Here is a 27308-nt window from a genome sequence, read left to right on the forward strand (position 1 = left end):
AATACTTTGGACTTTTGTGCAATTTTTGCAGGCCATGCCTTTATAGGCCCCTCCCACCACCACAGAGTAACCCATGCTTCACTTTTATTGATAAAAATATAAAAGGTTATAGGTTGCACTAATTATAGTTTTGGTTAATTACTGCAAACCAGTGTCACATGCAGAGTTTTTTTTGTGTTAAAATGTTTTAATTCTCCACACGAAGCAGCCTCGTAGTTTTTCTCTGGCTATACGTACATTGTCCGGTCCATTTTTCTTTCTGTGATGTGCTGCACAGACTCTGTAGAGTCTGTGCTGCATCATCACTGCCGTGTGCAGGGAAGCATGTATGTGCAGTGCAGTCATAAATTGCTGAGACACAGTTATTTCTCTTTGTGCACTTACTGTAGACGCAGCAGACGTTTCTGCTCTGCCCTCAACAGCCGCGTTAGAACAGAACAAAGTGCAGCTCAATAAACCGGCGCAGTTTTTCACTCTCTCTGTGTCTCTTTACTGTAAAGGCTTCAGTGAACTGCACCGGGGCTTTATTTACACCTAAATCCCACGACAGCGCCCGTAACATTCTGAGCATTTGGAGCATTGTGCTGAAATGACAGGCCATTTTTTTCCAGTGGAAGAGGATTGGGAGGAACATTCCGCGATGTGTACTGAACAGAAAACGTTCAGTTTTCAGCCTGGAATCTTGAATAGTGAGGTCAAACTTTAAAGGAAAAAAAAAAAATCTTTAAAGTCATTCTAGTTTTGCAGGTTCCTGAGAGTGCACTTCATATTTCACGGGTCCTTGAAATCCTTGTAAATGTTTCAAGGCCATTGAAAGTTCTTGAAAATCGTCCCTAAATAAACATGGGTCATAAAAGTGGACGCCAGCATGGACGAAGACAAGGTCTTACAAGTCATGCCTCCCATCTTAAGTTGTATCAGCACATTTGGTCCTTGAATTTGAGGGAATTGTTCCTGGAAAGTCCTTGAATTTGATGTCAACCAAGGTGTGGGAACCCTGATTTTTTGTGACGCGATCAAGGGGTACTCATGACAAAAATACTCCGGTTGATCCGTCAAAAACATACAGGAAGTTGCTAAAAGAAGGACAAACCTACAGATAAACCCACACAGATGACAACATAAACTCCTTAGAGTCCAAGCCAAACGTCAAATGTGCGTAAAAACTAATAATGCCAAATACATTTTTAACAGAACCTATACTTTAAAAGAATCCAAATTTGTGCCACGAAAGGAAGCTGCAATCCAAACTCTGATGTTTGAGCTATAAACAGGCTCAAAAAAACGCCCACTATTAATGCGACAATAAATGGCTTAAGGAACAACATGTCCAGTGTTCATTGAAAGGCCTACAGTTTATTCATTTTGATACACGATTCGAATATTTTCATTCACATCAACCGTCTTAATTCTCTGCTAAATCAGAAATGGTAAGAGAAGGTTGTTTTGGTTTAAATACTGTGTGCATGCAGCCTCTTCTCACAGACTAAAATCTGTGCTGGATGGTGTTGCCAGTTTGTCCTGCAGCTTTATGGAAATTATAACATTTACATTTTTTTTTTTCTGGCCCATTCATTTAAAACTGAATTCAATATTGCAGATGTGCAGGCTGTAGAAATTTTAGTGTTACATTCTCCCGCTGAGGGGAAAACTGTTGGAAAACGTCAGATAATGTCATATTGTGTTTTATTGGGATATGAGATTATTTTCCTACGTGTACACGAGAAGGTGTTGTGTTGTTGTTGTTGTGTCTCTGTGTTGGCAGTTACAGCCGGAGAAGGCGTAGTTGTGATGTTTCCAGGTAGTTCATCTTGTTTTTCTGCAGGTGATATCTGAGAAATAGAAATCGGATTTTGCTGGTTAAAGTTTAGAAAGTCAAGGTCTCTGATGTCACAGAACATGTTTTTTATTAACGTCTTTTAGCTTTGGGTTTCGGGGTATTGAACGTGAAAATGTTTGAGATTATGTACAAAGTCAATGCACAGGTGCAAGTAGACGAGAATTTGGTGCAGGTTGCGTCGTGTGTGTACGGAGCAAATTAAGTCAAATGAACTCTGAAAACGGGTAAACTTGGAAATCTAATGAGCTCGAAACGTGGATGAGCTGGGACCACGAGTGAACTGGGAATGTGGATGAGCGTGGAAATGAATGAAGTCTGAAAACGACTGAACTCTGAAAACAACGGAACTCTGAAAACGATTGAACTCAGAACGCGGTTGAACTCTGACTGCAAATGTACTCAGAACACGGAGAACCCGGATTATGAGTGCACTCGGAAAAACTAATGAGCATGGAAAATGAATGACCTCGGAATGTGGATGGACGTGGAAAACGAATGACCTCTGAAAAAGAAGGGACTCTGTAAACTAAAGAACTTGGAATGCGGATGAACTCTGACTGCAAATTTACTCAGATTCAGTTGGTTTGACAAATCATGTCGTCTGTGATCCCCAGTTTTCCAGTCGTCTTTTTCAAAATCGCTAACGACTGTGAAATTTGTGAAGTGTCTCCCCAGCTAAGGGCTGATCCACACCCTTCACTCCGCCGCCCACCACGCTCAGCACTCCGATGTCCAGACAAGAGTCAGAACAGACTTTTAAAGACATTTTACTGCAAGACTGCAGTCAACGCTGTTCTCCCCTTCTTCTTCTTCGCTCTATTGATTTTCCGCTAACAAAAAAAATAAAACATCAGTGTTCCACCCCAATGATGGCAGCGTTCCCAGAGTTAGAGGGGTATCTATCGTTTGCATTTCTATCCAGTGCTGCTAGAGCAATTCAGCGCCCCTCCCCCTCAACATCAATATATCAGCCTGACAGTCAGTCTGCAGTAACAGGACACAGCGCTTACACTACAGCTACACATCAAAGTTGGGGGAGAAAAAAAAAAAAGGAAACGCTTCAGACGAGTCGTCAGACGGAGCAGCAGCAGCAGTGAGATGGAGGCTCGGAGACGGACAGCTTAGCAGCGGAAGATTTCCTCAACTACCTCTCTCTTCCCTTTGCGGTTTCATCCTTTCAGAATTCCAATTTATCCTCAGCCTTGAAGAAAAAAACGGGGAAGGTTTTTTATGAGAAATAGATGGTTCCTGTGTGAAGTAGAGCTGGTCTGGCTTTGCAGTCTCCACACACACACACACACCAAAATGCTTCATTTTAATTTAGATTGGCTTCTGGATAGTTTGATGCATAAATACTGAAACTTCCAAGCCATACGGTTCATTTATAGCCAAGCTGCAGCCACAGCTGTTACTTTAGCACAGAGAGGAAGCTAACAAGGAGAAGCTCCTGTCCGTTTTCTGTCATAATATGCATGTATTTTCATATAATTATCAGCTTCTGGCGCTGTGGTGTGCCCCGCCTTTCCGGCGGTAGAAGATGAAGGAAGATATCAGTTTCAGATCCGTCCATTTTCTACTGCTTTATCCTCTACAGCAGGGTTGCGGGGGGGTGCTGTGCCAATCTCTGTTGACATAGGGCGATAGGCGTGGTTCACCCTGGACAGTTCATCAGTCCATCGCAGGGCCACACATACAGACAAACAACCATTTGACCATTCACTCTCACACCTACGGTCAATTTAGAATGTCCAATATACCTAATCCCCATATTGCATGTTTTTGGACTGTGGGAAGAAGCTGGAGAACCCGGAGAAAACCCATGCACACACGGGGAGAACATGCAAACTCCATGCTGAAAGGCCCTTGTTCCAACCAGCAAAGGCAAGAGCACTAGCCACTACACCAACTTTGTGGCCTGCCAATCAAACTCATGTTTTGCAAATATCCAGCGGTAACCAGTGAAATCACATTAAGACGATCAAAACAAGGTTGATGGTGCCAATCCCAGCTGACATAGGGCAAAAGGCGGGGTCACACCCTAGACAACTCGACATTGGCCACATAGAGACTAACAATTTCCAATTTGCCTAATCCCTGGTTGTGTATAGTATTGCTTTAGATGATCCATCCATCCACCGTTAACTGCTTATCCAAGATTGGTGTTGCAGCTTTAACAAGGGGCCCCAGACTTCCCTTTCCACATTTTCCCTTTCCGGCTCTGATCCCCAAGTCTGATGTTGGACTGTGGGAGGAACCAAGTGGAAACAACAATGGCGCACATCACTTTAGCAACATTAGCGTCTCTTGTCTCTGAAGGTTCTCACTGACATAAAGAAAGAAATAACTATATTTGAAATGATAATTTATTGGTGGGCCACAGGAAATCAATTGGGGGGTCCGCGTTTGGCCCACGTGCCGCAAGTTAGGGACCTCTGGTCTGAGCAAAATTCATAGTATGGCTCATCTTTTTGGGCCAGTAACATGTAGATATAATATAATATTTATACGTTTCTGCAGAGGAATACTAGAGCACGCTACAGAACGCCAAGCAGGTCACATCTTACTACAAAGGTGTTTCCTTCCATGGCTGATCATGTTATTGGAGGTCAGAGGTCAGATTTAGTGATTGCCGGACCTGCAGTGCTTCAACACAGAGCTACATGACTCATTACATTCTTGTTGTTTATAAGTGATTTAAATTTGACAATAAGGCCTGACATTATATCACTCATGGACACCACTTGGACAAAATTAAACGAGTTATCGTGACATAAAACCAATGTCTAAAAAATGGCAGACCGATCTGTGCTACAAGAACAGTGTTGTTACATTTATTAATTTCCTCCTCCGGTGTGTGTGTGTGTGTGTGTGTGTGGGCAGGTCGAGCCTCCCTGCACGGGAAAGCCTCCCTGCAGATCGACCCGGTGCGCTCCGAGGACCAGGGCTGGTACGAGTGCCGGGTCCTGATGCTGGAGCAACAGTACGACACCTTCCACAACGGCAGCTGGGTGCACCTCACCGTCAACGGTGAGTCATCGCATCACACGCACACACACACACACACACACACACACACGTGTACATGTTCACACATACACATATATGCTGCTGAACCACACTGTGTGGTCTGTGGGCGCGAACACGGGGAAAGAAAAGTCAAATCCTGCGTCACACGTTAAAGCTGCACATGAACTAATCACAGTGTGAAAAGCACAAGGTCAGTCAGTCCTTTGTCGTCTGATGATCGTCACACTGTATATTCAGTCTTCAGTGAAAGGCTCTCAAGGTTTTATTCCGATTATTTTTTTTTTTAATTACAAAATGTTGCAAATGTATAAAAGTATATGCATTACAAAACGATGTCACAAACTACTGACCAAAAAACTGATGGAAAATATTGTAATTTTGCAAAAACTTATGTGTCTATATCTTTACAAATAATTACGTGACAATAAAGTCACAAACAATGTTGTTAAGTTGTATAAAAATATGTTACTAACGTTATGAATAAATAAATTGTGTGACCTAAAAATCTTACGTAAAGACGTTTTCTTCTTCTTTTTCTTATACTTTAGGGTAAAAAACAACAAAAAAATGGAATCCTAAATAAGAGAACCTGGAATTGACTGGAAAGGTTGAGGCTCCCCCTAGTGGCTCTTCAAAATAAAACACTAGCGAGCTAAAGAGTCACTGTCGAATCACAAATTGTGAAATATTAACGATTTTCCTCATTTACGATTATCTTGATAATGTAAATACACTGATAGCAACCTAAAGCGCTCCGGTAGCTGATGTCACACAACCGAATTAGCGCCCCCCTCTGGCAGGAAACAACGCTGTTCACCTCTATAGATGTACTGTATGTACTCGTCAACACATGACACAAAATGTCGCAGAACTCACCAAAATGAAGATCGTCAAGACAGTTGTAGTCAGGCTAACATGCTAACAGGCTAACGGGAGAGCATGACCTTAAAACTCCAAGACCTTAAAAATATACGATATTATCAAGAATGGGCTCCGGATGCTATGTGACTCGGCTTCCATGAGCCACCGGGCAAAACGGCAGTTAAAAATGAACGGGAACCTGTCAGAGTTCCACAAGTGAGGCAGCGCAAACGCGGAAAAGGAGTCGGAGCAAACAAAATTCCAATCACTGCAAACAAAAAGTGTATTTTCAAACAAAAAAATACGATATTTTTGAACGATTAGATCCATATCCTATTTGCAATTTGTTTATCTGCAGGCACTGAATTAATACTCAGTGCCTGCGACTTCTCTTTAAAATGACGTGATATTCTTAAACGAGTACAGATATTTTCACACGTCTCCGCCTCTGTGTGAGTAAAAGCACCGTCAGCCTCGCTCACGTGTATATTTTTGGTCCGCGAACTCACGAGCGCCGCGTGAAACTCATGCATATTAGATGTGATCTTGCATGTTTTTTTTTTACAATGGATGTAATTCTCTCCCCGTGTGAATAATGATTACGACGCAGTGTATGCAAAACACTGCAACAACCTTCATGTATTAAGTCAACGGCGCCGCATAATCGCTGTCTAATGAAAGAAATGCTGAGGTTTTTTTGTTTTTTTTGAGTGAAAATTACTTTTCTGTACATTTGTTAGTGCATCACGTTCCACACTGAGCGTCTCGTCGTGTGTTTGTGTGTCGGCTAAATGAGATTTCTCTCTGCTGGATGAAGTTGTAGCCGGAGAGTGAGAAGGTCGTACGCTGCTGCACAACACTGTGGTGTTTGGAGTTTGTAAGTGTATGTGTGTGTGTGTGTGTGTAAATGGCATCCTGCATCTGTGGAGCTGAATCAGTATTCACTCTCTCTCTGCTCCCTCCTTCCTCTGCTTCTCCATTTTTATCAGACACTCTGAGCCCTTTTGGCTGAAGCTGAAGCGACTAATAAAAATCCTGGATTTTTAAATTGATGTCTTTTTTTTTTACTCTGGGATGGGACGACGTACGATAAATAAGTGGTGATTGTGGGGGGAATTTGTTCGATTGTTAGTGATCGTTCATTGAGAAAATTGGTAATATGTTATGTTTAGACTGCAGACTGTTATGTTTTGTCCGTTTGTGTTGTGTACCGGCTCCGTCTGTCGTTCCGTCAGTCTGTTGCTCCCGGAGAAAATACGCATGTGTCCTATTTTTGCCAGGTGATGGAGGAACACGACACTTCAATTCAGCAGAATTCAGACACCAATACAACATTAAGCGTCCCCACACATGCAATGGAATCCTGGCGGCTCTGCGTCCCTCGCATGGCGACAACAACAATGATGTAGATCCTGATTGGACGCTCGCTCTGCGGAGGTCCTGAGGTTCTACCGTAATGACGAGTATATGGGCACAAATAAAGCTCTATTTCTCTGCTTTCCGGTGTCCACCCATCCATCTTCTACAGCTTTATCTTCCACATGAGGGTCCCAGGGTGTGCTAGTCCATAGTTTTTGAATTTTCTAGATATAACAAACGGTCTATAAGTTAGGGTAATAAAAACGTACATGTGAGGCCTTGGCGACTTTTATAAAATGCTGTTTAGATCGCCAACATACAGCTCTAGTGATTTGTTTTGAAGTGCCACAAAGGCAGATCCTGTCATTCCAGGAAAATTAAACAAATAACAACAAAAAATAGAAATAAGTCACTTTATCTCTCAGGTGCTACTTGGTATAAAACGTTTGAGAACCACTAAACCACTTTTTTTTATTATATATAAAATATTGTGAAACATCATAAATTAGGTCAGAATGATTGTAGAAAACCGTAAAATAAGCAGTTTGTATCTCACTCGTATGAAGGCTTTCATGCCGCGGTCGTCGTCCTCTAAATGGCCGCCTGTGAGGGGAAGCAGGTGCCATTTTCGCGTCTGGCGTCTCCACCGACGCGGAGTCCACCCATTTCCTTTTGGCCTTTGGTATTTGCACACACACTCCTCCTTTGAGTCGCGGTTCGCTGGCCTTCACTTCCTGCCAAGCGGACAGGGAATTGGTGCCCACTCAGTGGCAGGTGTCAGATGGCACGGCCTCGTGCCCGAAAAAAGACACTGGGGCTACTTTCTCTCTCTCTCTCTCTCCCTCTCTTTTAGCCCTCCATCCATCTCCTCTCCTCTTCCGTCTTGTCTCCGCTGTCCCTCCTTCTGCTGTTTACTCTGCAAGCATCAGCAGCCTCCTTCCATAGATCAGAAACTTAACCGTCACTCTGAAACATAAAGAATCAGATCATCAGACACTGTGTCACTGGGTTAGTGATGGCACTGGCATTTAGGTCTCATTTGGTTGACCCAGCTGGGCTTTAAATGTCAGCTCATTTGTCCGGCAGCTCTGTGTATTTTCCCACTAATGGACGCAATCGTTTACACAAGTACAAGCCAATGAGAACTGTCCTTCTTTTGGGATGCCAAGATGCAAATTTAACCCTTGTGTTTACTATTGGTCATGCGTACTTTTCATGACCGTAACTCCTAGACCGTTTGCGACAGCTAGAAAATTCCAAAACTAGAGATTGGCTAAGGATAAAGTGGCAGAAGATGGATGGATTGATGGATACAGGAAAGCAGAGATAGCGCTTTAATTGCACCCATATACTTGTCATTACGGTAGAACCTCAGTGATGTTCGTGGAACAAGCGTCCAATCACAGACGAGATTCACTGGCGCATCACACGTTTGTGACGTCAGCTTCTCAGTACCGTAATTCCTAAACAGTTGAATAACTGCCAGATATCGAAAAAGTGAACGTTATCTTGTTATCTTGACAATTCTACAGCCATAAAATCAACATAAATCCAGGCGACCTGATTATCATGTGTATATGTAAGAATTTAGATAGTAGAGGTGGAAGAAATCATGTTATTTTCTTGCGATTCCCCCTTAATTAATTATGAAAAAGCCATAATCAAAAAAAGCATTTTAAGCCCAATTTATTTTCACACTGCGTCATTAACTAATAAACGAGTTAAGCGTAACCTGGTGTAAATGTGTAAAATTCTGAGATTAACGGAAAAATCAGAATTCTGACTTAATCTCAGAATTTTACACATTTACACAAAATCAGAATTCTGAGATTACAATCAGGAAATCGGAATTCTGAGATTAAAGTTACAATTTTGAGATCAAAGTCAGAAATTCAGAATTCTGAGATTAAAGTCAGAAATCTGAGATTTAAATCAGAAAGTCAGAATTCTGAAATTAGTTTAGCAAAGATGGCCGAGCCAGACCTAGTGCTAAAGTGTAAAATCCCACCAGCGTAATCTGGATTAAGATCTGAAAAAAACCCTTGTCTTCTATGAAGTAAGGGGGAAGAAGCATGCCACGACAAAAGTTGCACAATATGTAACGTGTGAAACCAAACTAAAATACTGCGCTATCATCAACATGGCACCTTAGCGCCCCCCGGAGGTGGCGGCTAAACACACTTCCACAAAAGTGAGAAAACGTGAAGCTCATCGCAAACTCATAAAAGCATTTTGATTTTTGTTCCTGTTTCCTTTAGTGATGGATATTTAAATTAAGATGCAGTTTATGTCTTTAGGTTTTGAAAATCGTCCTAAGCAAAAATGGGTCATTTAAAGTCCAATCTAGTATTAAAATTTAGTCCTTGAGTTTGAGGAGCGTTAAGCAGAAAATGGCTGACGGTTTGATCCTCACCTGTGTAGGTGCAGACTGTGTTATTGGATTGTGCCGTTTCCCTCCCGTGGTGACGCTTCTATAAGTAGGTCACTGATTTGTCGGCTGTCAGATTGAATCAGACACACACACAAATCCAAACGCACAAAGTTTTAATCTTCTTAGAATCAAGTTTGAACTTTTCATCGCACTCGAGAAGTCAACCAGAGTTTATAAATGTAAATGTGTCGCTGACTCCACCAAAACTACGTTTTTTTTATGGTTACTTAAGTGCAGTGTTGTCATGGAACAAAGTACAAATATTTTGTGACTGTACTTCAGTACTTTACTTTGTTATTTATATTTCTATCAACTTTTTCTTTTAATCTATTTCCTCTAACTCTCTCTGTTACTCGTTACTATCAAATAAAATCAAAAGAAGAACAGTTGGTATTATTGTCTGTGTTTATATAGAGCTTTTCTAGTCTTGATGTTTTCTAATCTCTGAATGTGAATGTTTTCTAATCTCAGAATGTGAATATTTTCTTATCTCTGAATGCCAACGTTTACTAATCTCAGATTGTAAATATTTTCTAATCTCAGAATGAAAACATTTTCTAATCTCGGCATGCGAAAATTTTGTAATTTCTGAATGTGAATATTTTCTAATCTCGGAATGTGATTTCCAGGTTTGGTAAACACTGATCGGCATTTTTCAACACTTTTCTAAATTTTCTGGACAAAAGAATCAAGAAAATAACAAATACAAATAATTGTTGGTTGCAGCCCTACATAGCGCAGGTAATTTTTTAGCATTAGCAGCCGATAACAACGACTACATGGTGTTTTGTAAGACAGAAGTGCAATTAACAGGTTAAAGTAGCAGTGTCTGAATGGTTGGTGAGGTTGCTCCAAGTTTCCTTACACAGGAAATTTAGGACTTCTCCTGACCTCTACATAATGGAACAAACCATTAGTGAAGTTGTGATTAATCAGTATGTCGTCTCCATAACTGTCAACCAGGTCACAGCAAGAAAAAAGTCAATGTTCAGCTAATGTGGCAAGACTAGCATGGTGGATCCGTGTTCCTTTTTACGTGAAAGGAAAAGGAGGAAGGGGAGGATGGTCGTGATGAAGTGCGTGTCATGGGTATTCTGATGTTAGAAGCGGGAGGAAAGTCTCCTGAGTGCCTCTTTTATCTCTTTGTAACAACTTACGCTAAAACGTTTGAGGCCTGTGATGAGAAATCAATGGAAATGTGTACTTATATGTAGCAGGAGCAGAGACGAGAGAAGGAAGTGAGGGGGAACAAAATGAACGCAGACTCTCTCTCTGGAGATAGTGAGCAAACAGTGAAGGAGAACGTGCTGTGTGTGTGTGTGGCCTGCAGAGAAGAACGGCGGCACCGCAGCGGCGTCTTCACGAAACCTCAATGAAGAGTTACACGGGAAGTAGGTCGACGGTTTGATGCCCAGCTTACTTGTTCTTTTGTAGAGCAACTCCCAGGTTTCTCAGCCACTCAGTGCCGAGCTGCACCTGACGCTGTGAAAACATCTCCCAGCTGATACGATGTAGCTGCTGCTGTCACCGCCATGTGACGCTCAACTGATGCTCAATCCCCTGAGGGAACTCTAAATTAGGATTAGAATTAATAACAGCAGTACAGTAGTTGAAGGAGCACTCGGATCCTTAAGTAAAGGCATTGGTGGGAAGTAATTGACTCACTGAAGTACTGTACTTTTATAATTGTTGAGTTTTTGTAACCTTAGTACCTTACCCCAAGACTTCCAAGTGTAAACCACAACTATATCTTTTTTTTTTACCAGTGATACAAGGAATCAGAAAATGACAGCAGCATGTGCTACAAATTTCAAATTTCAATTATTCTAAAGCAAAAGTTAGACTCAATATTAAATAAATATCAGTAGTGGCAACATTTGTTCAGGTGTTTATTGATTCTTCGGTACTGATCAAGTAGGAACAGGCCTGTTATACCATATTTTGTGATGTAATGTTTACCTCTGAAAGTCAGAATTCAGATTAAAGTCAGAATTCTGAGAAAAAAGCCGAAATTCTGACTTTAATCTGTATTTGTGTCACTGTCCATCTGGAACTTGTTCCCCCAAGTTTTCCCCCACCGACATCCAAGGTACTTATAATGCTGACTACTTTGTCAGATTATCCGAGATTTTATGAACGAGTTCCAGGCGGAAATCGACTCCAAGCTTGTGTCTACTTCCGGTCCATTGAGCAGTCACTGCAAACCTCAGCAGGCAGCATCCTAAGCCCCGCCTGTGGACAGAATCACAAACAAAAAGCCAGAGAGTGCAAAGAACTAGTTTGGAGTACAAACGCAAAGCAAGCAAAACTCCCATAATTGCAACCAAAAAGTGTATTTTCAAACCTAACCAACTAAACAAAAACCAAATCTAATTCCACATATTAAGTACTAGTATTTCAACACTGTTTCTTTAAGTTCTTCCACCACTATGTAAAAGAAGCAGTGCCACAAGGTAAAGATAAACATTCTGCATTTTAATTCAAATATCATCTGCATACAGTATTACCAACATTATCAAGTAGTGAAGCTCTGTGATTGCATTTTCACCAACGTTTACTTCATTTAAGAACATGTTTGTGAAGGATCTTCATCGTCCAGGTCATGGTTTTTCCAGAAAGGTTGAATCAATGTCTCCTGGGCTTAATTCACCTCTGCTTCAAGAGTCTTCCTCAGTTTGAGGAAGACTCTTGAGGCAACTTCACAGCTGGGGAACATCTTTCAAGTGTCCACCCCCCAAATCCAATTACCCTTCATTCAACCCTTCATGGATTTATTTGTGGAATATTGGAGAATTTTTCCCTTTTTGGGTTTCAAGCAGTTTATTCACTGCCTGGCCAAAACAAAAGGGTCACATATTCTAGTATTTGGCTTAGTGTCCACCATACAAGCCTGTAGGGGGAAGTGTCATGTTCTGGGGTTGCCTGGTTATTTGTTAAAAATAGGTCAGCTGACTAAATAAATATACTGAATTTTTTTTTTCAATGCCAGGATTAATTTGGCTCGAATGGTAAAAAAAAAGGTTCATAGAGAATGAGTCAGCATTTTTTCACATGGATTGGCCACAGACTTAAACTTGAAGTCAGAATTCTGAGAAGAAAATCAGAATTCTGAGGAAGAAAATCAGAATTCTGAGATTTATGTCTGAATTCTGAGTTTTAAGGAAAAAGTCAGAATTCTGAGATTAAAGAGATCAGAAAGTTGTAATTCTGAGATTAAAGTCAGAATTCTGACATTTTCTCAAAAAAGATTAAAGGACAAAGTCAGAATTCTGGGAAAAAGTCAGAATTTATACTCAGAATTACCGACTTTATTCTCAGAATTCATGCATTCTTTTTTCTTTCTTTCTTTCAAATGTTGTGTGGTTGTGTTATGTTCAAATGTGTACATTTACTCTTCCGTACTTAAATCCAGTGCTTAAGTGCATACATTTACCCATGATGCACCACATGCTTATGTATATAGTAGGTGCTGGACGCAGGAATGAGCAGCTCAGTTTGAAAAAAACAGTGTAGTAAGCGACACAAGGTTGGTTTCCTCTGTTGATGATGCATCATGATTTGTTTTCCGTAGCCATTGACCCGTCGACCGTGTTTCTCAAAGGAGGGGGTTCATAAACCAGTCAAGCATTTTATTAGGCTCTCCATTAATCTAATGTATCATATAATGCAGTGAGAGTGAGGACGTGAGAGGGCACTGAGGACTGGCAGATGTCTCTGTGTGTTAATTGGACCATTTGTTTACTCCAGACTGGGTGTTTTTGTGCATCATGGAAACGCTCACAGCAGCAGGCAGTGACCCACTTGAAAGCAGTAGGGGCTTTTTTTTTCTTCTCTTGAATAAAATACTATTTATCATCAAAATATAATGTTGAAACAGTGACAGCAGTCGGCCGAGGGAACTGCAGTTTATTGGGCTGCGGTAGGTGATGGAGACGTCGTGAGTGGGATCAGAAATTCAGCTGGGAACGCAGTGATGTCACTGTGTCGCTTTTTTATCAACACGTGTTTCCATCTACTGCTCCAGCGTTAGTCGGAACTCAAGTCGGAATATGACAGAAGTGCAGTTTACAGTAAAGGTAGCAGAATATTGAACCAGTAGTTGGTCACCAACACTGGTCACCACTGAAGAACGAAAACTTAAAACTTAAAACCATATTTGCAACATTTAAAGTTGTTTTGTTTGTTTGTTTTTAATGTGCAAATGTACTAGTTATTTATTAAGTTGAATGTCTGTGCAAAATGTCAAATTTAGACCAAAATGATGGGCATTACATAGGAAATACAAATATGTTAATGTTAAAGGAGGTAGGGAGGGTGCCATCTATAATAAAAACACCAAAAAATAAGGAGTGGACAGAGCATACAAGGCATTTTTCTTCATTGTTGTCGTGACGATTGTTGTTTTGTCCACTTTCCTCCACAGCCCCGCCTTCATTCACAGAAACGCCACCTCAATATGTGGAAGTCAAGGAAGGGGGAAGCACTCTACTCAGCTGCTCCGCCCAGGGAAATCCAAAACCAATTATCAGCTGGCTGAGGGAGGGGGAGGAGCTCGCAAACAACGCTAAATATTCAGTAAGAACCGCTATAATTCTCATTCAGGACTGTGGTCAAAAATAGAAGCACAGATGGCGTCAAGCAGTGAGTCCATCTGTACTGAAAGAACGTAACTCCTATGGGTTTATTATGTTGTGCTGCAGAAATGTCAGATGTTTTTAGAGTCTATCATTTGGTCTTTAAATGTGAGGCTCAATGATGTTTCACAGCAGCGGTTCCCAAAGACTGGGTCGTGTTTTTTTTTTGTTTTTGGCTCCCAACCTTTTACTGAAGATAAATGTGCACATGTTTAAAAAATAAAAAATAACTAAAATTGGAAATGATTTGTTTACCAAATCAAAATTTATATTAGTTGTTACAGACATGATACATCTGTAAATGAGTCACTACATTATCCACATTTGCTCTTGTCATGGTTGATATTGTAAATTGGGTCATGACCTTTACATTACCTTTTCTTTAAAAATACCATATAGAAAGTTTGGAAAAGTTTATGTATCAAAATATGAATAGAAATTTAAAAACACTGGAAAATCGTTTTTTTCTTTAATCGTTAACACCTTAAAGGATTATGTGACAGTGATTCAGAGTAGAGAAAGAGTGAGCAAGTAGTCTTCATATAATCTGCAAACTTTTGTTCGAATGAATGTTATTCATTTACACTTTAATAACTGTATTTTAAGGACTTAAAACTTATAGTTCCAATTAGTTCCAAAATCTACTTATAGTTCCAAAATCTACTTATAGTTTCAAAATGTATTTATAATTCCAAAATCTATTTAACGTTCCAAAATCTACTTAAAGTTCTAAAATCTACTTATCGTTCCAACCAAACTGTGAAGAGCCGAGCTGAGGCGTGTCGGAACCATGTAGAGGAAACGTTGTGGAGTAAAAGTAAAAGTTGCTAAAAATACATAACAAATTACAGTACAGACTTGTATTTAAGTACAGTAACAAAGTATTTGTACTCTGTGACATTACAACAGTGTAATCAGGAACACAAACTCACGGCTCTTTCTCCCACGTCTCTGTAATGTGGTAATAAATGATAAAAATACAGGTTAAACCATTTGAACAGTGTGAACAGCCTCAGGCACCACACCTCACATTTGTCTGCTCACATTTTTTTATTCTTTTTTTTATATTCCTGTGCATAAATTCCCAAATGCAAACAGCCTGATGTCATGGCAGGATATTTTTGGCAAAGCCTCAGCGAGGGCTGAGAACAGAGACGTGTCTCTGTTAAATAAACTGTCAACAATAAACATCAGGTTTGTGGTGTCAGACATTCTTCACGCTGCTTTTCTTCACAGATGACTAACACTTAAATAAAGCTTCCATAGATGATGATGATGATGATGATGATGCAGGATTTTTTTCACCTTCAGTATAAAGTGCAAAGTCACTTTTCTTCTCGTGTTCTCTCAATTCTACGTGTGAGAGAAAAACTTTGTTAAAGTTAAGAAGGTGAAATGAAATTGTCTTCATATGACTTTTACACTTGCTTTATTTAAGTGTTACTCATGTAACATGATACAGTCATTTTAGACATTTTAAACTATTTAAACTGTTAACAACTCATCTAAAATGCTGGTGCTGGTTTTATTTACATTTCTACAGTCTGTTTATATATATGGAGGATTTTTTAATCACATTGTAGATTTTTATCAATCCATATTGTTTCTTATCGTTGAAAAAGCAAGGCCCTTGAAAGTTTTTGAAAATTGTCATAGGTCATAATAGTCATGGGTCATTGAAAATAATTGAAAATTTGTGAATTTGAAAAATAAAAATTCAAGGGCATTGAAAGTTTTTAAAGTGTCCTGAAATAGACATGGTTTATTGAAATCCTTGAAAGTGTGTGAATTTGAAAACAATTTTTCAAGGCCATTGAATTTTTTTTTTATTGTCCTTAATAGACATGGGTCATTGAAATCCTTGAAAGTTTGTGAATTTTAGAAAAAATTCAAGGCCCTTGAAAGTTTTTAGAAGTTGTCCTAAATAGACATGGGTCATTGAAATCAGTAAAAATGAGTGAATTAAAAAAAATACATTTTTAAGGCCCTGGAAAGTTTTTGAAAATGGCCCTAAATAGACATTGGTCATTATAATCCTTGAAAGTGTGTGAATTTGAAAACAGTTCTCAAACTGTTTCACAGCACATTCAGTCCAATTTGAGGGAATTGGTCCTGTCAAGTCGTTGAATAGTGCTTGAATTTGAAATCAACCGAGATGTGGGAACGTAAACGTATTCCAAATTGTAATTTCTGTGGGAAATATCTGATGCCTCCTCCTCCTCCTCTTTCTCCTCCATGCCTTTAAATCGGCCAGTGTCACTGATATGGCAGACTGCTGCAGGCACTATCAGATCTTTACTGCTGTCTGTGTGATACTGCATACAGGAAGTGACAGGAGCATACAGGCCTGTCTGCATCCTCGCATTTTTTTTTTCTCCACCATCCATCCCTCCCTCCCTCCCTCCTTCCTTCCCTGCATCCTCCTCCTCCTCAGTAAATGATTAGACAGCATTCTGATGCATTATTAATCCCCTTCTCCTGCATCAATATTACATTAGTCGTAATATAAATGTTACACTAAAGATGAAAGTGTGCGAGAGCCAAATGCCATGCTCGGTTATTTACTGAGAGAATTTTCCTGCTTTCTTCGTACATTTTCCAGACCTCATCAGACCTGGGAAAGAAGTGGCTTCTTATGGTGAGAAGAAAAAGCAGCAGAAGCAGTAACAGCCTGCGTGTCTGTGCGAGAGCCAGCAGTGACAGTTTATTTGCTCATCCGCATGCTCAGATCCATGGAGACGTTCACGGAGAAAGGGGGGAATGTGACAGACAGGGTTAGAGAGGAGGAGGAGGAGGAGGAGGTGGAAGAGTATTTACTTCATCCGGTGCAGAGTTACAGCCACGAAACGGTTGTAAGAAAAGACAAAATGCCAGGTGGAATCATGACGGTCGTTCCTTCAAAGTGCAGTCAGATCACAAACAAAACAAAACAACGACAGCCGGCTCCTGCTGTGGCAGAGCCAGACGTCATTTTTTTCCCCCGTATATGTCGGGAAAAACGCTTGTCAAAGAGCTTCAGACTCTGCCTTCATCTCATGTCTCACCATGTTTTTTTCACTGACTGCAAACTTCCACCTCCCTTTAACTCTCACATATGTTCATACATCATCAGCCGTGAGAGGAAATTGCTGTATCTAAGTTACCGCATTGACTACCACAGTTAGTTTTGGCAGTAACAGATCAAGTAGTAAATGAGTTTCGGGCCACGCAGTTGGTGTAGTGTTTAGCACTCTTGCTTGGGGCAAGAAGACCCGGGTTTGCGACCCCGTCGGAAGAAGGGCCTTTCTGAATAGAGTTTGCATGTTCTCCGGGTTCTCCAGTTTCCTCCCGCAGTCCAAAAACATCCAATATGTGGGTTAGATAAATTGGACACTCTAAGTCGACCCTAGTTGTGAGAGTGGATGTCTGGGAGAACCTGAAAATCCCCCGGTCAGAGCTTAAGGTGCTACCCCCCCGACCCCCATTTTGGATAAGCAGTTGACGATGGATGAAATGGCATTTTTGCTAGAAATGCTCATCCCCTCCCACAGCCCAAAAACAGCTCAGATTTGGGGATTAGACAAATTGGACACCCTAAATTGACCGTAGGTGTGAGTGTGTGAGTGTGTGGTTGTTTGTCTCTAGATGTGTCCCTGTGGTGGACTGGCGATCTTTTCACGGAGTTTCAAATTCTAAAAAAGATTAGATTTGCTAGTCCATTATTTCGTGATAAGAGAAGACAGCTTCTCTATCCACGTAGTTCGCGCTGCATGGCGCAGTTGAATCAGCGTCAAAAGATTAGCAATTCTAATCTTCAGGAGCACCTGGAGCAACAACGCCTCACCACAGGGCTCGCTGCTAAAGAAGAATCTGAAGCAAACGCTGAGCTTCAAGGAGCTGCTGGTGCTAGTCCGTCCAAAGGAACTGAGCAGAATAGTCTCCAGGTTTGTGGTGGAAGCGCAGTTGAATCAGCGTCAAAAGATTAGCAATTCTAATCTTCAGGAGCACCTGGAGAAACAACGCGTGACCACAGGGCTCACTGCTAAAGAAGAATCCGAAGCAAACGCTGAGCTTCAAGGGGCTGCTGGTGCTACTCCGTCCAAAGGAACTGAGCAGAATAGTCTCCAGGTTTGTGGTGGAAGTGTTTCCGGTGGCTTTTGGCCTCCACCACGGCTGTGCCTTCGGCCCAATCCTGTTTGTGATATTCTTGGACAGTATCGTGAGGAGCAGCCGTGGTGAGGAGGGGTTGCAGTACGGTTGGCCGGTTGCATTCACTCTGCTGCACCATTGTGGCAAAAAGGGAGCTGAGCCAAAAGGCAAAGCGCTTGATCTACCATTCCAACATTCCAAACCTCACCTATGGTCATGAGGGATGGGTCATGGACCAAAAGAATGAGATTATGGGCACAAGCTGCCGAAATGGACTCACAGATACGGTGAGAAGCTCAGTCATCCGGGAGAGACTCGGAGTAGAGCCGCTGCTCTTTTGCGTGGAAAGGAGCCAGTTGAGGTGGTTCGGGCACCTGGTAAGGATGCAACCAGGGCGCCTCCCTAGAGAGGTGTTACTGGCATGTCCAACTGGGAGGAGACCATGGACCAAGTGGAGAGATTATATATCCTCACTGGCCTGGGAGAACCTGGAAATCCCTCCGTCAGAGCTGGACGATGTGGCCAGGGAAAGAGAAGTCTGGAGCCCCCTGCTTGAGCTGCTACACCGAGACCCCATCTTGGTCTTGGGATTTTCAACCGCTCAGGTCGACAATGGATGGATGAAATAGTATGTTTGCTAGAAATGCTCATCCCTGGCCATTCTGTGTGTAGTTTGCATGTACTCCCCATGTGTGCGATGGTTCTCCGGTTTCCAAAGACGAGAAGATTTGGGGATTAGGAAAATTGGACACCCTATATTGACCATAGGTGTGAGTGTGAGAGTGAGTGGTTGTTTGTCTCGAAATGTGTCCCTTTGACTGTTGTCCTGTCCAGGTTGTGACCCCGCCTGTCGCCCTATGTATGCTGAGATGTGCAATGGATGGAAGCTCATCCCTAGTGAAGATGACATCATCTGGAATCTCTTGATGTCTTGAAATAACAGTTTTCACTCATGTTCCACAGAAAATAATGAGAGCAAACACTGCTTTAAGCCGTGCTTCTTTGGGAACGCCGGCAGTGGAAATTCAAGCAAATCACACCTGAAGGCAAAGTAACTGAACATTTCAACCTCACAGCTAGAATTCTATAAAAAGAGTCGGTAATCAAATATCTTCTCGGCAAGAATTCGTTTAAAACAAAATGGGGAAAAAAGGTGACAAGTGATTAGTACAAGTCTGAAGAACAGAAAGAGAATAATAATGACAATTCTAATTAATTTCTGACTCCTTCAGATTCAACCTTGTCCAACTTTTTTTTTTACATTTTTTTAATGGAAGGCAAAAGCCCTTCCAAGATCTGAAATGACGCTTCACAACACACAAGTGTTTAGTTAACACTCGCTCATCTTGTGTGAGGCGGCGCCGAAACACAATGTGTGATCTCGTGATAGACCAATCAAGAGTGAGGATGATAACATTTGCCAAAAAGGGCTGACACAAGTCGAACGCAGCCTTGGTTGATGCACTCGCTCCATCTCTTGGCCGTAAAACAGTGGAGGGAACAGATGAATAGGAGGAAAATTGTGCAGGCGAAGCAGATTCCGTGTGTGTTGCGTGAATGGACAGACTACAGCTGTGTGTGACTTGAATGGACAGAAGCCGCTCGCAAAAAAACCCCAAAAAACCTGTTGCATTATTTATGAGGGTGTTTCTATTAGGTTTGGTTAATGTGTTTCTTCAACACTTATTGCCCTGGACACGGGGACTCGCGCATGGGTTTGACGTCTCCACGGTTACTGTGTGCAGGATTCGGGGCCTTGAGTTAATTAAAAACGTGGCACATTCGTGAAGTGTTTGATGCGTTTTTCTTTAGATTCCCAGCTATCACCTGAAATTTAACAGAATCAGAATTATGATTGTTTTATTTGCTCTGTGGGAACAAACACACAAGGAGTTTGTGTCAGGATCCATAAAGAAAAACAGCTACTGTAAAGAATTAGCAAAAGGAGACTTATAAAATACTTTTTTTTTTTTTTTAATTTAAACCCAGGTTTTTTGAATGTGTTTAACCCTCTTATTTTGGATTTATTTAGATTTTATGGCTGTAGAATTGTCAATGAGTGAGTTCTTCTTTTTTCCAAGATAACCTTCACTTTCCATAGCTGGCAGTTAGTCAACCATTTTGGAATTACGGTACTGAGAAGCTGACGTGTGACGCGCTGGTGAATCACGTCTGTGATTGGAAGTCCTGAGGTTCTACCGTAATGACAAGTATATGGACGCAAAGCTCTATTTCTCTGCTTTCCGGTGTCCATCCATCCATCTTGAGGGGGAGGGGCTTGTGCAACCAGCTGCAAAAGTCACTCTCTTTCTCTCTAAGTTTTAAAGGTTCAATCCACCTCAACATTGGCACCAACAAGAAGCAGGCATGATCAAAAATGTTGCCGCAATCTTCTCATTAATAATAAACTGTCTTTACCAGCAAAGGTATGACAAAAAATCTCTCGGCAGGTACACGACGGCAGTCTGAGCATCCTCGCCATCACCAGAGACGACAGAGGAGCGTACACGTGCCGAGCCTACAGCGACCAGGGCGAAGTTCTCCACACCACGCGTCTGCTGGTTCAAGGTATTTTTTATCAAATGAACACACACAAAAAAACACCTGATTAATAACATAGTCAGCGTGTTTCTTCAACTGTTATTGTTTCTTTAAGGGCCAGCCCACATTTCACAGGTGGATATTATTTAGCCGCCAAAGGTCCCACTGAGATACAAGATTTCTTCTGGTCAAGATGGCGGCAAAGTTAGTTACGCACAAATAGTTACTGAAGTAATTTTTTTTAATATTTATTACTTAAGTAAAAGTCTTAAGTTCTATGACATTTACTGTACTTAAGTATCACTGAAGTCATTTTCTGATATGAAATGTACTTAAGTTCTAGAAGTAGTGCAAATTGGAAGGTTGTGGGTTCAATTCCTGGACTAGGACGACTAGAAAAGCTCTATATAAATACAGACCATAATACCAACTCTTCTTCTGATTTTCTTTAGTAGTAAGGGGTAACAAAGAGAGTTAGAGGAAATGTAGTGGACTAAAGTACAAGTTGCTAGAAATATAAATAACAAAGTAAAGTACAGATATGTGAATGTTGTACTTAAGTACAGTAATGAAGAAATGCCTGAGCAGATAAGTTAAGTTAGTTTAGGTTTTAAAGCTCATACTTCAAAGCAGCACTTGGACTCAATAGGGCTTATTGAGTCCAAGTGCTTGTAGTTCCAAATGTTACTTACAGTTCCAAAGTCTACTTATAGTTTTAAATTCTACTTATATTTACAAAATCTACTTATATTTACAAAATCTACTTATAGTACCAAATGTTACTTACAGTTCCAAAGTCTACTTATAGTTTTAAATTCTACTTATATTTACAAAATCTACTTATATTTACAAAATCTACTTATATTTACAAAATCTACTTATAGTACCAAATGTTACTTACAGTTCCAAAGTCTACTTATAGTTTTAAATTCTACTTATATTTACAAAATCTACTTATATTTACAAAATCTACTTATAGTTCCAAATTTTACTTATAGTTCCAAAGACTGATCACTGATCAACCTTTTTTTTTAAACATTTTCTTGACCAAACGATTGATTCCTGGATTAATCTGGAAAATAATTGACAGATTATTAGATTATGATGCAAGTAAGCGTGAGTCGCAGCTCTGTCTGTGACGTTCCAGTGTAAAGTGCTGTAACACTGTGGTGGACTGAAGCATGTAACGCAGCTTCTGTGTCTGTATCAGTTAGTCGATATCTCAGTCTGGAGCGGCTGTGAGTTTGTGTGTGTGTGTGTGTGTGTGTGTGCGTATGTGTGAGAAAACCTCTCTCTCTCTCTCTCTCTCTCTCTCTCTCTCTGTCTCTCTCTCTCTCTGGTCCATTAAGCAGACTGTGTTAGACACAGATCAGATAGATGGTCGTGATAGCAGCCTCCTCTCATGTCTCTCAGTCTCCTGATAGAGCAGAGGCTCAGAGGCTGCAGGGAGTTTTTAACTGAGTTTTACCTCAACAGTGTTTAATCCCAGCGTCGCACTCTCGTGTGTGTCCAGGACTTTAAACAAGTCAATACGCAGACGCGATTTCACAACCAACAATGCTTTTTGCAGTGAAATGAACACAATATTTTTCACAATCATAGATATAAATTTACTCCATTGAGCAAAATAAAGAAATGTTAAAAATATAGTAGTTGTACAGTAGAGGGCGCCAGCATAGAAGTGACTGAGGTATCAGTTTATTTAGCCTCATGTTGTGGTCATCGGCGGATCTTGATAATTCATTATAAAGCCAGTACTTTCTGATACAGATAATAGATCATATATAAATGATATATGATATATCATTTAGATATAATATAAAACCATAAAAGTAACAAAAATAATCTGTAAAAAATGTAATAATTACATGCGTACAATATTCTCATCCTTAACTGAAGGCCGTCTCGTTAATCTTGTCAAAGCAACGGTTAAAAATATGTATATTTTAAAAAAGTTAATGCATAAAACAGATGTTATTGTATTATATATAATACATAATTTCACAATGGTTTTAACATTCACACACATGAAACTATACAAACATGAAAGAGGAAACAAAGATTTAGAAACATTTGAAAAGGTGTAAAAATAAATTTCCAAACAAGACTGTGAGACTATTTTGAAATGTAGTAGTTTTGGATGAGAAGATGTGTTACCCTGTATCAGTATCTGTATTAATACTGGCTAAAATCAAGTGAAATTGATAATTACAATCCTCAAGATGACATAATTTACCATTTTTGGGTTTTTTTCACATGCAGCCTCCTTTTATATTAAAAAACAAATATTTTCACTGGAGACTCAGATGCTGTCGTGACACGCCTGCTTCTCTGGGCACCCGAGATATTGTAGGAATAAATAAATAAAACTGGACTTTTTAGAAAGCGGCGAGTGCTTCCAGCTCGTCTTTTCATACTGGAGCCAGAGAAGTAGGTCAAAGTGGTCTTTGTGTCGACTCTGGAGTCAGTTTTTAACCTCCGTCGTCCACATGAAGCTCCACACACACACACACACACGCACATTATCTATCCGTAAATACATCTGTCTGTCTGTTAATCACACAACTGTCCCACAGTTCACGCACGAGTTTCCATTCCACGATTTTCCTCCGACGGTTTGAGAAACTGATTTTTTTCCCAAGCTTTAAACCGAAACTGGGTAAAATTGTTGCCTTATAATGTTTTTATGTTGAAAAATGATAGAGTTTTATGAAAATATGACTCAAACAAAAAGGAAAATCTATAGAAACTGTGATTTAAATAACTGACTTTGCCTTTATGTCATATCCTGTTCTTCATCGTCCTCATTTCATCATCTTCTTTTCTGGATCATTTGTCTCAGTATTTGTTTATATTTTAAAAGCCTAAACCGACACAAGGACTATAAATGAATTAGCTACGGCTACACATATAAAGGGAATCTGTTAAATTCTAAAAACTTTAGGTAAATCTCTCATTAAAACAGGCCAGAAAAAAATCTTGTAAAAACAGACCATGAAAAAAAAATCTCGTAAAAACAGACCCTGAAAAATAATCTCGGAAAAACAGACTCCCCCAAAAAATCTTGTGAAACCAGACCCTGAAAAATAATCTCATAAAAACAGACCCTGAAAAATAATCTCTTAAAAACAGACCCCCTCAAAAAATCAAGTAAAGTAAGTAAAATCAGACCTGAAAAAAAATCTCCTAAAAATAAACCCTGAAAAATTATTTCGTAAAAACAGACCCAAAAAATCTTGTAAAAACAGACCCTGATTTTTTTTTTTGTAAAAACAGAACCCCCAAAAAATCTTGTAAAAACAGACCCTTTTTTCCCCCTAAAAACAGACCTGAAAAAAATCTCGTAAAAACAGACCTAAAATAAAATCTCGTAAAAACAGACCTAAAAATAAATTCTCATAAAAACAGACCCGACAAAAAAATCTTGTAAAAACAGAGCCTTTTAAAAAATTATTTTAGGTGAATGCAATATGCTTCCATACTTTATTGTAAATGGATGAAAAAGTAGAGGAAATGTTCCTTGGAAAACTCAGACAAACAGTCACACTCAGACAAACAGTTTGTACTATAGCATATGTAGTATTGTACTGTGTCATGACTCGGCAGATTTCGCCGAGCTCGCCGTGGCTGCATGCAGTGCAGACCGTCTATTAATGGTTAAATAATGAATAATACTATTTCCAGCCATTCAAAATGATATTATCTGGAATTAAATAAGCATGTGGTGACAGGTGAGTGACGGCTTACAGATAACGACTTGCAGCCTATAGTGCGAAACCTGTGATTGAAATAAACGAGAGGATCATCAGCGTAATGGCGAAGTCTACTCTGTACAACACACACACGTCAGTTTGATTTTCTGAATATATTTTTTAAATTTTATTTTTCTGTTCATATTAAACTGTGTTAAATATTTTTTTTCATTAAACCTCTGTGAATCAACGACACATTAGAAATCCAGAGTGAGACAAAGCAGAAAAACGAAATGATTTTCCTGATGTTGAGTTTGTTTGAATATTGGCATAAAAAAAAAAATTAAATATGAAAATGATTAAAACCCAGAGCAATAACAAACACATTTGTTAGTCGGAGCCTTGAGTCTCACTCTGGTGATCTGTTTTTAATTGTTGTGTGAGTGAGACACACACACACAGACTTGTTTTCATGTCTTAGTGAGGACATATCATAGACATAATGCATTCCATAGACCCTTACCCTTACCTTAACCATGGTAACTGGGATTTTTTTTCCCAGTTATCTATTCCACCCTACTCCAATCTAATCCGGTCTAATCTACTCTACTCCATTCTACTCTAATCTCCTCTAGTTTAATCTAATTCAAAGTAGGACAGATAAGGTTAGGGACGTAAAACGGACAAAAATGTACACGTTTAAATGGATCTTTACACTAAAACTAGGTCTTAACCCTTAAAAAAAAACCTTAAATGTCCTCAATTCCTTTGGTTTGGTCCTCCCATAGATATACATACAAACACACACGCACAAAACCAATGTATTACCACAAGGTGGCAGCAGCAGCAGCTTAACTCCAGGCGTGTTTGCAGACATGTCCTTCTTCTTGACGTCCTAGACGTCCATACCGACGCAAATGTCACACAGAGGAAAGTAGGACACTGACGGCGATAACTGTCGGGACGTAAAACGGACAAAAATGTACACGTTTGAATGGATCTTTACACTAAAACTAGGTCTTAACCCTTAAAAAAAGCCCATTAAAATGTACTCACTTACCTAAAATGTCCTCGCTTCCTTTGGCTCATGTGTGGTTTTTTTTCTTTTTCTTGTTCCTCATGAAGATAAAAATACACACACACACACACGCACACACAGGAGTGCTGTATAAAGCAATGCACGCTGGGAGGAAAATAAGCAGGAGTCTTGTGTCTGTGGCTGCTCATAAAAGACAGCTTACCTTTCATGGCTTCTGCTGTTTTATTGAGAGAAACGTTCGCGGGGGTGAAAAGGTTAACAATGTGAAACACGCAGAAGACTCACAATGCTGTAACTGTCAGCGACGTCACACCGACGTGATGTATTGTAAATAACATGGACTCGTGCTCGCGGTCGCAGAGAAAGTCACATTCCTATAGTGGAAGCAGACGACCTTCAAGTAATTCATTATTTTCGTATTTGTTTTGTGGAAACCTGGAAATGATGATGTTCTTAAATGTCTTGTTTTGTCCATAAACTAAAATGATTCAGTTTTAATGATTTCTTTGTCACGTGGAGCAAAGAAACCAGAAAATATCCACATTTAAGAAGCTGAAAAATCAGAAAACTTCAAACTGATTAATCATCAGAATAGTTGGCAATTCTTTTTTGGGAACTGACCGTATTAATTACTCTCTTCCACATATACAGTAAATGCACATTTCCTTGTACCAATTTTGTTTGAAAGTTTGTGAAACAATTTCATGGATAAAATTATGTTTTAATGAATTTATTGAACATTGGAAAATGATTGATTTACCAAACAAGAAAAACGTCTAAATGGTATTAGATATATTCATACAGATATTTCTTTAAATGAGTTGCTACATTTAGCACAAACTTGCTCTTGTCGTGATCTACATTGCGATCATTAAAAAGTGGGTCACCATCTAGAAAGTATGGGAAACACTGATTTAAGACATACAAATATAAATCTTTAATTAAAAGGTTGCAAAAGTTGAACAAATTAGTTTTGGGGGACCCCAAAAAAATGTCCCGTGACCCATCTGTGGGTCCCCGGACCAGTGTTTGGGAAGGACTGATTTAAAACATACAAATGTAAATCTTAACTCAAAATTTTTGGAAAATTCTACAGATTTGTTTTTGGAGCCAAAAATAAATCCTGCGGTCCCCGACCCAGTATTTGGGAACCACCGGATTAGTAGCATGTGATACCTGTGTGTTTATATGCCGTATTATGAAGTTTATGAATGCAAACTAAAGTTTCTCCCGTCTCTCTCAGGACCTCCATACATCGTGTCACCGCCTGAAAATGCCACCGTCAACATTTCCCAGAATGCACTCTTCACCTGCCAAGCGGAGGCGTATCCTGGCAACCTGACCTACACCTGGTACTGGGAGGAGGACAACGTCTACTTCAAGAAGTAAAGTTATGATCAAACTCATTCTGTGCTCCTGTAACTGTCTGTGTGTGTGTGTGTGTGTTCTTGTGTTTATGTCTTTGTGAGGTCCAAAAAACGGACAAATCTGTCTTTGTGAGGACAATTTTCAGGATTAAGACCTGGTTTTAGGGTTAGAATTGAGGTAAGGTTAAGGTAAGATCCCAATGAGGCAAAACCTCAAATTTCCGAGGAACTAGTAAAGTTTAGGACTAAGATTTGAGTTGTGGTTATGGTTAGAATTAAGATTAGTTAAGATTAGTCATGTCTGCAAATGAGTCGCTACATTTAGCACAAATTTGCTCTTGTCGTGATCTACATTGCGATCTTTAAAAAGTGGGTCATCATCTAGAAAG

At 40.0% G+C, this 27308-nt stretch overlaps 1 protein-coding gene across 5 annotated transcripts in view; it reads left to right on the top strand.

Annotated features, from left to right (window-relative positions):
* Window positions 1-27308, top strand: part of igsf9ba (immunoglobulin superfamily, member 9Ba) — a 77287-nt gene that overhangs the window by 19108 nt on the left and 30871 nt on the right. For all 5 annotated transcript variants that reach the window (XR_009240875.1, XM_058633565.1, XM_058633566.1 and 2 more), the window contains exons 3-6: window positions 4721-4867; window positions 13942-14093; window positions 20731-20848; window positions 26796-26937. Coding sequence is in view for 4 of the 5 variants with exons in the window: in XM_058633565.1 (XP_058489548.1) it covers window positions 4721-4867; window positions 13942-14093; window positions 20731-20848; window positions 26796-26937 (559 nt within the window). In the remaining variant the exon portion in view is untranslated. The remainder of the gene's footprint in view (window positions 1-4720; window positions 4868-13941; window positions 14094-20730; window positions 20849-26795; window positions 26938-27308) is intronic.

This window comes from Solea solea, chromosome 7, assembly GCF_958295425.1.
Source record: "Solea solea chromosome 7, fSolSol10.1, whole genome shotgun sequence".
In the NCBI taxonomy this organism is placed as follows: Eukaryota; Metazoa; Chordata; class Actinopteri; order Pleuronectiformes; family Soleidae; genus Solea; species Solea solea.